The 11,430-nt window shown below is 39.6% G+C and overlaps 1 protein-coding gene across 1 annotated transcript; it reads right to left on the bottom strand.

Annotated features, from left to right (window-relative positions):
- Positions 1-247: 247 nt before the first annotated feature.
- Positions 248-10,197, bottom strand: LOC109630588 (protein-glutamine gamma-glutamyltransferase 2-like). The gene is made up of 15 exons (XM_020088852.2): positions 10,077-10,197; positions 9,534-9,728; positions 8,162-8,398; positions 7,861-7,979; positions 7,631-7,759; positions 7,319-7,496; positions 6,060-6,195; positions 5,612-5,715; positions 4,864-5,103; positions 4,641-4,661; positions 4,282-4,341; positions 3,092-3,316; positions 2,752-2,912; positions 2,418-2,557; positions 248-1,073 (listed from the first exon to the last, which is right to left on the bottom strand). Exons 1-15 carry the CDS (start codon positions 10,105-10,107, stop codon positions 920-922), a joined length of 2,130 nt encoding a protein of 709 aa, XP_019944411.2. The 5' UTR covers positions 10,108-10,197; the 3' UTR covers positions 248-919.
- Between the last annotated feature and the right edge of the window lie 1,233 nt (positions 10,198-11,430).

The following is an 11,430-nucleotide window of genomic DNA, read 5'->3' as shown; positions in this document are numbered from 1 at the left end:
TGCTGCTACCTGGTGGAATTTTGTGGTATAGCAATTTTGACTTGTCAAAAGTTTTTCTTTAATGTAGTAACTAAGTAAATTTTTTTTTTTTACATCCCACCACTAACAAATACACCACTGATGCAAACATATTTAGCACAAAACACGTTGTATAAGTATAAGCTTGTAATAAATCTCTAAAATAAGACATGTATATACAATAATCATGCACTGCACAGCAAAGTACACAAATACTATATGCTCATTGACACAACTTAAATATCTTGATAAACTACACATAAATTATGTTTGTGTAGAATTATTTATATTTAATATCGATGAAGGGACAGCTTCTGTAAGTTATGATGCATTTCAATGCAAACTGCATGAAATGTGACAGAGGAGCAATTCCAGAAATATAAACACTTAAATAATTAAGGCCACAATGACACAGGGCTCTATTTTACTCTGGTAAGGACTTGTGGCATTGGGAAGTTTTGTTATGATGGACTAAATCAGTTATTCATGGGACAATTTGCACCAGGCTCATGCACAAGTTTGTAACTACTGAGTGATTTAAAAATAGTTTTACACATGTGGTTCACAAATTATGTGAAATATATCCTGCATATGGACAATCAATGTCTGATTCACAGACTGATTTGTGTTATGACAAACACACACGCTTTGGATTGTAGTGTCACCGAGAACCACATATGACATCAACATGGTTTGTTCTAATGTTCAAATGTTTCATGTTTCTAGTTCATTCTACCTGATAAGCTACAACATAAAACTAATAATAATAATTATAAGGTAGTATTAAAAAAACATGCCATGCGTCCAATCTCAGTGCAATCCAATAAGTGTGTGCTATTGGTTTGACTGTACACAGAAGGTTCAGGAAGTTGATGAGTCTTTTAGGAGGATGGACCTCTCCCTATGCTGTGATGGTGACTTTGTGATAGCTCCTGGACATGACGGTGGGGCTGTTGCTGTGCGAGAACGTGGCCATCAGTATTTTGGTGCCCAGTGAAGAGGCCATGATGGAGACAGTCTTCTCAATCTTCTTGCCTTGGTTTAGATGAGCCAGCCTGACAGAGAGGGAGGAGAGAAACCAAATGTTGTCAAATTTGAACTCCAACCAAGACACACACACACACACACACACACACACACACACACACACACACACACACACATTGCATTTATCTCCAGAACAGGTCTTAAAACAAATCTAAAGATCCAATGTTTTACAAAAAGAAAGATAATAATTGACGGCGAGTAAAAGAGGTGATGAGAGGTTTGTGGTCCCACAACACAAAACAATGGTAATGTAAGTGTGTACATGGATGATGTGAGGGTTGATTAATCCCACCAATTATACAACCAGTCGTTTGCCAGCTACCGACTCCCAGAATTGACTTCTTGCCCTTTTTCAAGAAACAAATGCCAGAGCAGTTTTATTGTTCCACTATTTAGCTTGATGATTTATCACCTCTTAATATCTCCACTGAAGCTCTTCTCGCTTATTATTCCTCTCTAGGGTCAAACTTTGGCTTTATTGTCTGTGCCAATAAAAAGCCACCATGGCTGCAGGGGACTGGAATAGGAGAGGAATAGGATCAAGACAGGAAAAGTTTAACTCAAAAGTTCCAACTTTCATTAACAAAGTTTGTGGAAGCCATAAAAGAGCTGGAGGATGAGCGAGAGGAGGTTGAAGTCGTAACCAAAAACAACCCTAACCTTAACAATGATGAAATGCTATATGGAATATAGAAAGTTGCATGTACATACTGAAAATGCTCTTTTACAATGAGGTAAACTCTTGTCTGATGTGGACATGAAATTCTCCAAGTAAGCTTCCTTAGGTTTAATGAGGAGTTGCAGCCATTAGAGCTGGAAGGGGGAGATTTGCAGAAGCAGATATGAGGGTAACCATTCAAACTGACCCACACAGCCAAAACTGGCAATCCGTTAATCTTGTCCCCTTCACACTTGGCATGTGCATTGCTAAGGGCCCGAAGATGTGCAGTGTCAAATTTGGTATGATTTAGACACGGGGTACATTCAATATCAATAAAACAGCTTGCTTCCACAATAGAGATACATTTAAATCCTGATAGTGCTGGTGCATTGTTCTCTCCACAGAACTACACACACACACACACACACACACACACACACACACACACACACACACACACACACACAGAGAAAATCAGTATCAGCATCAATCACTTAGATGCAACATCAGCTGTTACCAAAACATACCTGACCACATTCCTCAAACTGATCATCGTGTTCATAAAGGTTAAACATGGGTGTGACCAATAGAATGTGACCACAGCACAAGGGTGTTGTTTTTTTACGACACCTCTTTTGTCACGCGAGCTAGCAACAGCTCTACAGAATGAAGATATGAAGAATGAAGATACCTGGCCTCGTGTTTTCCTTTCAACAAGCCAGATCCCTCGACTGTCAGCACAGCTCCGTCCAGAGTTTTTGTTAAGTTGTTGGTGAAGTACACCTGGACTGTGTGCTCCTTGTATATGTGGAGGCTGTCCCCTCCTTCGATCTGCAGAGCAGCAGGTTACAGGATCAGATGATCAGCCCCCAACCCCTCAAAAAGAACAGTGCTGCAGACTTGTGACCACTCGCCTTGGAGGTGGGGTGGCTAATAAATATAAAGACTATTGATATGAGCTACTTTGCAAAAAATACACTTATACTTAAGTGAACTGAACAGTGGGTAACCTGGCTGCTGTTTACCTCCATGCTTATCTGTGGTGAGCTTATGTTGAATTCCTGTGCATGCATGACTCTTTCTTTAGTCTGTTCGTCCTTTATCACCACTGCAAGATTCACAATATTCTGAGCTGCCAGGACCGACTCGTACTCAGATGCTGGGATGGTGTGCTGCAGAGTCAAAGCTGCAGGGAATGTAAAGGAGTTAGGTGTTAAAAAATGAACATAAGAGAAAGAGAACTCATGAGAAAGTGCCAACAATTTGAGTGTATGTTTTAAGGTTCTCTATTTAAAAGTAAGGATATCCAACAACATTTCCAGGGGGTACACCCTATGTCTTAGTATTTGTTAGAGGCCTCCTTACTTTGATGCGGCTGTATATGCACCTCTTTGTGCATTTCCCAGAAGCTCTCCTGTGGGCTCCTGTTGTACTCTTTAATCTGAGCATTGAGATGTTCCACCAGGACCCTGGAGTGGCCCAAGTTATTAGTGACCGTTACACTCATCCAAATGCTCTCACCCCATGATTGCTTCCCTTTTATTTTCAGGGACACCTCCAAACCAGGTGCCGGTTCCTCTGGAGATGAAGCTGGGAGACATGTACATTGTGATAAACAGATACACTGATGAAGAATGTATTTGTTATATTTTAAAAGATGTGCTATAACTATTGGTGACACTTTCAGCCTCAGAACAAACTGGTTTTTGTGTTTGCTGCCAATTTCGTGTGAAAAACAACCGACCACATTCACAGAAATGTTAAAAACTTATCATGACGCCATGCAACCACCAATATTTGTTGTAGAATGGGTTTCAAATTTAAATTATGTGATGTGGAAACTATTAAGAGCAACAACTGCAGTTATGTAAAGCAGGAAGACACACATAAACATAATGCAAACACTTTCTTTTTGAAAATTAAGAGAAAATCTAAATGCTCAATTGTAAATCAAGGAAATGAATGCTTACTTTTCAGTGACAGAACAAAAAAATAGGCACACTGATACGATGCAAAACTGCTGGAAGGTTCTGTTACAGTTTCATGTCAAACAGTAATATTATAACGTCCATACTAATTTATACAACATGATAAAATGTAATTCAAGTCAGAGGCAAAGTCAAATATTTAAAAATAGGCCCGGGTGCTTTTGATCATCACAGTGTGAAGCATTTAACATTTGACCTCTCATCTCCCGCTAGAGACCGCTGAAATATACGGTACATATATACACAACATATAAGCAGACATGTTTGCATAATCGCCAAATAAAAAACATTAAGGGGCCACAAAAATGATCATTCATAATTTTCTATTCACTAAAGAACAAAATATTGAGTGTGAATCCTGAATAAGGAAGGGATTTCAGACACAGCACAAATATTCAAAGTACTTCACAGTACAGTTTCACCCAGTCACACATTCATACAGTGCAGCACTTTCTCTATTGTACACCACACACTCTGCCTGCACAGGGGACATTTGGGGCCACAGCCTGAGTTACAGTCACAAAGAAACGGAAGAGTGTTTGATTTTTGAGTTGAATTAATGCTTACCTATTTCTGCTGTCTGACAACTCGACACAACAGCAGAACGGCAGTAGGAGAAATTACGTGCTGTAAAAGGGATATTTTGTTACTCAGGGAGATTGTTGTTCCTCAAGGGACTAAGCTCGACTACATGCTGTCAGCACACTTTTCAAATTAGGCTTTGTGCAAATAGAATGACGGAGGCCATTACATAGTTTCAAACTCAAATTTTCACAAAATTAACTTTTGTTTTTGTCTTTTCCTTTCTGCTCAATTTCTCAATCTTTGATCCTTAAACTACACATTCAATTTGCAATTTGTGTGCACATATTTATTCTTGCATGGGGAGAGGAAGGTGAAGATGTTTTGTTAACAAAGCCACTGACCTGTACATACAGGTTGCGCCCCTGAAAAGGGAAAATGGGAGAAAAAAATCATTATCAAACATGTGGAAAACAAAAACTGAGCATATCTTCCTTCAGCTGTCTCCACATTTTGCATTTGCATCATGCAGGCTCTCCTCAAAACACAAAATTGTAATGTATCTGTTTACTGTATCTCAATAAATCCCTCTCCAGAAAGCTTCACAGCCACAGGACCCTCTCTTACTTTTCTTCATCTTATAAGCAGGTGTCAGATTCTCTGGGGAGTCTGAGCCAATTCCCTTGGTGTAGATCACCTTCCCCACCCTCTCAGTGTCCACCGTCCTCCCCACCACCTGTCCATTGCGTACAATTAACCGTATGACATCAGCATCAACAGAGGCAAAGATGAACGGGGTGTCGAATGGGGCACGAAGGCAGCGTTGCTGAACAGCAGCTACAGGGCATGGGCCACAGCAGAATATCCCTGCAGAGACAAGATCAGAAGTCAAGGTCAATTTTATTGTCGATTCTACCATCAATACAGGACATAGACTGGGTTGACATACCGTTCATCTTCGATCACCAGTGTAGACATAAGCACCAAAATATGTACATGTGCTCAAAAGAACACAGGGTAGATTGGATATGAACTGAACTGTATGATTGTACATAATGGAATAGTGCAAATTAGATTAAGCAGTGGAAATACTAATGTGCAGATAATGTAAAGTTGTGACAAGTAATGTTCATCCACAGAATGAGTCAAATAGCAGCATTTACAGTCAAATAGCAGCAGATGTAGTGAAAATTTGTTAATTGTTACATATCAGCTCATGAATACTCACAGTTCAGTCACCTTCCTACAGAAGAAGGAATCTTTTGTGTCATATCCTGTCTGATAAAGTTGTTTTTCGGCATTTCTGTCCAAACAATTATTAAAATCCCAATAAATAACAACAGTGTATTGAGGACAATATGGAGCAGGGACCCACCAGCACTTTTCTCTTGGGGTGTGGGGTCCACTACCTGCCAGCCATCAAACGCTGCACTGAGATCTGGTCTTCTCATCCAGCACTCAACCCACACATGGAAGTTCCTGCAGGTCATACAGGGATTGATTGACACACACACACACACACACACACACACACACACACACACACACACACACACACACACACACACACACACACACACACACACACACACACACACACAGAGAAAATCAGTATGAAGTGAAATGAATGAAATAGATGATCACAGAGGATACCTACTCTTCTCCTGATTCACATGTTCATTAAGTTAAGGGCACAACAGTCAATGCTGTGCTGAATTGTAGTAAAAAATACATTTGCTGCTTCAAATTTTACTTTGAGTGTAAATTGTGAGACCACACTGATGAGAAATTCAAATATCATCTTCTGAGATAGTGACACCGACCAGATGCTGTCCTTGGACAGGTTGAGCTTCTCCCCTGTGCTCGAGTAAAACTCTTCAATAGAGCTGTTGGCATCAGTGTCATGAGCTGCGTTAAAGACCGTCACCACCCTGGAGGGAATCCCCAGCACTCTCATTACTGAAAAAAACCAAAAACATAAATCGTGAAAAAAACAAACTAAACCCATCTTAGTATAAATATAAAGGACGTCAGACATATTGAGTAAATCACTTCTACTTCTAATAGTACCCAGTCATGCAGGTGGTTACTATATTTAGATAATCCATTATAAACTAATAATTTGTTTATCTATTGTAATGTGAAAAATGTGCCCCTTTGGTAAAAGACCAAATGTGATCCAATTCACATTTTGAATAAACTGAACTAACACCAGAGCTGGGATGTAACATTTACTTTGTTACATTTATCATGTATCTGTTCTTTACTTAAGTAGATTTATTGTCAGGTACTTTTCACTTATATTCCACCACATATATCAACAAATATCTACCACTTCAATTTTTCAAAGCATTGCGTTAAATGTGTACAGGCCAAGACTCTGCTGTAACAATGTAGAGTGTTGCATGAGGGAATAGTAATACTTATACTTTTATACTTTAAGCATATGTAAAACTGAGTACTGACTTTCTTTGACCTTTTCCATCATTGACTAACACAATGTCATTATGTCTCCTATAAAAAGGTAGCAAACATAAAAAGACAAATATTGCATTATGAATAAGATTGTACAATGTGAATATCAAGACAGGGAATTCAAAAATGGAATGATCACTTTATCCCACAATTCCCATAATGCAACTTGACATCTTCATCTCATTAGCCCCTCTCTACAGGTTCCCTAACAAAAACGTTCTGTTTTAAATGTACTGTAAGGTTTTCAAACTCCATTATGCCACATTCATTTTACATATTATTTGAGTTGTTGTTATTACACATTTCTGAAAGTATAAAAAAATCAATTAATAAAAAAAAATATATATATTAAGTCACAAGTTGTAATTATAGCAAGAAAACTTATTAACACAAATACAGATGCCAGTTGATTCAGTGTAATTAAATTAGGTACACATTATTTTAAAGCTCCTCTTTAACTATTCATATAATCATCCTAAGGGTTAATCCTCTTGATGGATGAGTGACTAATAACTGGAATAAAACCATATAATAATATAAGGTAGATATAACTATCACTAAAGATGATTGAAGCCTATACTTTAAATGATTCAGTTGCTCACAGCACCTGTGCAGAGGACAGATGCAAAGACCCAGCACTGTCCGTAGCGTACTGGGCTAAAGTTGGATGAGACCCAGCGACGCAGGATGTCAGCACTGCCGCCCCACTCTGTAGGATTAACACCACTTTCGTAGCTGCCCTGCCACTTCCCCAGCAGAATACCCAGGTCATCATTACAGTTCACCTGGAACAGGAGGACACACGTGACCCTTCTCTCCACTGCAGTTATGTCCTTGATAACATTAGTCACAGATTTGGCAAGAGAGGAAGAGTTTGTGCACTTTTATCGCCCATGATTTTGTGAGTGCTGTCTCTTACCATGGCACAGACCACCCTGCTGAGGTAAGCAGGGTCTGCTCGCAGAATGTAATCCCTGGTTTTGTCGTTGAGGTGCTGAGGGCTGACCTCCAGCAGCTTCAGACATGCTTCCAGGACTCCAGGCTCATACTGCACATGGTGAAAAACAAGCTGAGGCCTGCTGCATTTTTACCTGATGTGATTATACACAATCCATTCATGATAGATGCATGTTGCTGATCGTTAAATACCTGACCAAACGACCACGGACGCTGACAAACATTTAGATTGGTGCCCATGAACACTACGCCATAATCGCTCTTGATATACTCTTGTCGTTGGTCCTCCTGGGGCATGTACACTGGATCATCTGGAAAGCAAATGGTGAAAACACTCACTTGACAAAACTGAATGGGTTCTTCCCTGACTCATGCCACACCCTTCCACCAAGTTTCATGCAAATCTGTCTGGTTGTTTTTGTGTAATCCTGCTCACAAACAAACCAACCAACAGGAGCATAAAACAATTACAAGTTTTCCTTCATGGACCCACCTTTCAGCCAGGGGTTGCACAGCAGCACAAATGATCCAACTGCGTAGGTACTCCTGCTCTGTCTGGTCTCTTTGTGCAACAGGAGGTTATACAGGGCCACGGAGGATCGGACAGGAGAGCAGATGTATATGGTGACTGACTCGGAGTGCACGCTGCCTGGGTGGATATTGGCTGACCAGTGCTGGGGGTTGGGCTGCGTGTCAGAGAACTGGACTGGGATTCTCTCTGACAGACTTCCTGCATGGTGAAGGAGAAGTTAGTCAAAGCAGAGTGATGCAACATTTGAATGATGAAATAACACATATTCCCATTCACAAAAAACACAATTTCTAAATTCAGTGCACTCAGGACTGATTGTAAAACTGTACAGGGACATTTTGAAATGTGACAGAAGGAGAAGCACAGGTATCGATAATGAAGTTAGAGTCATCGTTAATGTCTTCAGGAACCCCGGGGCCCTCAGGTGACTTGACGACTTTGGGAGTAATCAAATAGTCCATTTTGCGGAGGAACCAGTAACTTCATTCTTTCAGCCGCCGCTATTGTAAGAGCTGTTTGAATTCTCTAAAGGAAAAGGAAAGGAAGCTTATCTCCTCTATCAGACGAGATATTGGTAATCCTTTTGTCAACGGAGAGGAAAAAAATGCTGTCTGACAATTTTACTGCACTAGCAACATTCAGAGTGACGCAGCCCTGTAGATGCACCTTTGGCAGATCCACCTTAATATGAAAAAAGACAGAACAGCTGTTTTATTTCCATGAGAAGATCCAGAACAGTTTTCTCCACATAAATTCCTCATGTTAAAGTATTATTTCAACATTTCAGTCTTGTTTGTTTGTTTAATTTCCATTTGAATTATTGTCTCTGTGAGTAACTGATGGTTAAATGTTCCATCTGTATGAACTGAAATCATCTTTTCTCAGGAACGTGTCATTCTGTTTTGGACAGGAAACGTCACTATAACTGTTTGTGAGTACAAAAACGGAGAGTGTACGTGGAGTCTGATTTTCTCCCCACTGCGTTCTTCTTTCCTAACTCCTTGCAGCTTCTCCTTCACATATTTCCTTTACCTCATGATGTTTTCCATCAGGGTCAATGAACAGTGGTTAGGGAAGGAGATTATTTGGACCGAATGCAGTCTGAGACCCTTTCTACACTAATGTGGATATTTTGCAAAACAAACTTTTTCCTCTGTGTCCGGGCCTCTCATCCGAATAAAAATGAGATTTTTTACAAACACCTTCCAAAGTGCAGACTGTACTCACTGTGTGTCCTTGTGAACAGGTACAAATTGACTGAGGCTTAAATCCAGTCTAAAGTTGGAGAAACAACAGTCCAGAGTGCACTGGACTGAGGGAGGATGGTTATTACCTAGCCAGACCTCCAGGACCAGGCCCTCGCTGTGAGGATTCCATGACCGGCCATGGAACCGCAGAGTCAGCTTGAACGGTTTCCCTCGTCGCACCACCAGGTGTTTTCTGCTCAGCCCCAGAGTCTCATGGGAAATGTGGTTTATGTGACCCTCAAAGTCGACTAACCTCAGTTGACAGTGGCCATCGTTAGTGCCTGGAAAAAAAACCAGATCAGGTATTGTGATAGCGTTGATGTAAAGACTGTAGAAGGAAAGAAGGAGAGACAGGAGTTTTGGAAATAAAGGTAAAGGTAAAACAATATGACATTTAGTGACAGAAAAATACTCAAGTAAATAAGTGTAAGTGAAAAACTGTCCTGCCACATGTCACATAATTTTGTAAGAACAGTAAGTCACATTCCAATGATGATTTTGATAGATGTCATCATGTTTGACTTCTCTCTAGGCTTCTTAGAAAACAGAAATTAGATTACTGAGTTTTTTAAGCATGCATGCATGTCTAGAGCAAAAGAAGCTTGAAATCTGCCACAGCTTGAACTCACCACCGATGTTTGTCTGTTGTATGCAGTCCATGGTTTGACAGCTGTGAGTTGCGAGCGTCTGAAGGAATGAGAAGCATGTTCCGCCTCTCGACTGATAAACATCTCTGTCTGCCACCTTTACATATCCTGCCCTCTGCAGTGAAAAGGCTTCCCCATTTTTTTTACAGTCATCGAGCCAAGCTTATTGAGCAACAGCAGGTTTCTTTCTGTTTAACTGTTCTTGTGTTAGATATGTTGTATTGATAGGTGTTTAATCAGATTGAATGCTTGGTTTTACTTTTCAAGTGTTTATTTTTGATATATTGTAATGTGTCCATTGGTGCTGGGAAATAGTTTTGACACTAATGTCAAAAATACAGCATTTATTACATTTTTAATATAACATGAACCAATAACATGTAATAATTCAAAGCTTATTGAACAACTAATCAAATCCTCTAAAGAGACCACAGAACAGTTTCAACACGGATCAGTGGTAGTAGTTTTACATTTAGGTTTGTGCAAGAAGTGGTTGTTTGCCAAACGATGGTCACTGGCCATGATGTTATACTTTACAAATCTTTCAATGTCATTGACAAAGATACTGAACGCCAAGTTGCCCCTGATGGTTGTATTGACAGTTAGTGAGTTATTTATGATGCGCACAGATATGTGAATGTGTGTGATTGGGTGAATAGCAAAACTGTGCTGTGAAGTGCTTTGAGTGATTATTAAAACTAGAAAAGTTCTATATAAACACAGACCATCAACTTTATTTTCTTGTATGTGATGCAGATAATACTGCTGCAAAGTTACTTACACAATTTATGCTGTCTGTCACTTTCCCTGCGGATATAATGACTCAATAATGATGATGGAAATTATAATAATAATGTTCAACATGATCTGGATCTGATGAATCAAATGTCAAGAGAAACATGTCTTATCTTGCGACACACACTTTTCAATAGAGGATATGAACTCATGAATTCACCACTGCAGGTGACGGAGTGAAGGATTAACAACATTGGAATTTAAAAGGAAATCATTTGAGTTTCTACTTTTATGATCAGTCACACGCCCTTCTCTGGAAAAGTGACAGTTAATGACTGATAGGAACCACCCACACATACATAACTTATTGGCTTGTGATCCTGAACGGACATTTTTCTTCTGTGACCCACAGCTGCAAGTCAAAGTCCAGGAACAATGGATTCAACAATTATTAAATCATACATGTGCAACACGGTTTGTCTCAAATATAAAGTTACCTGTTAAGTTGCTTAAAAACTTTACTTAAAACAATTTTACTACAGAATTAGACATTATAAAGTTACAATGTTGGCCATGTCATTTCTATTCTTTGGGGGGAAAA

Source organism: Paralichthys olivaceus, chromosome 6 (assembly GCF_024713975.1).
Source record: "Paralichthys olivaceus isolate ysfri-2021 chromosome 6, ASM2471397v2, whole genome shotgun sequence".
NCBI lineage: Eukaryota > Metazoa > Chordata > Actinopteri > Pleuronectiformes > Paralichthyidae > Paralichthys > Paralichthys olivaceus.
This window is presented reverse-complemented; position numbering and strand designations above follow the sequence as displayed.

Coding starts and splice junctions, on each gene's coding strand:
- LOC109630588 (XM_020088852.2), bottom strand. CDS start 10,107: ATGGACTGCATACAACAGACAAACATCGGTG. Junction 8,399..9,533: donor GGTCCTGGAGGTCTGGCTAG/GTAATAACCATC, acceptor TTCACCATGCAG/GAAGTCTGTCAGAGAGAATC. Junction 1,074..2,417: donor AAAGGAAAACACGAGGCCAG/GTATCTTCATTC, acceptor CCTCTCTGTCAG/GCTGGCTCATCTAAACCAAG.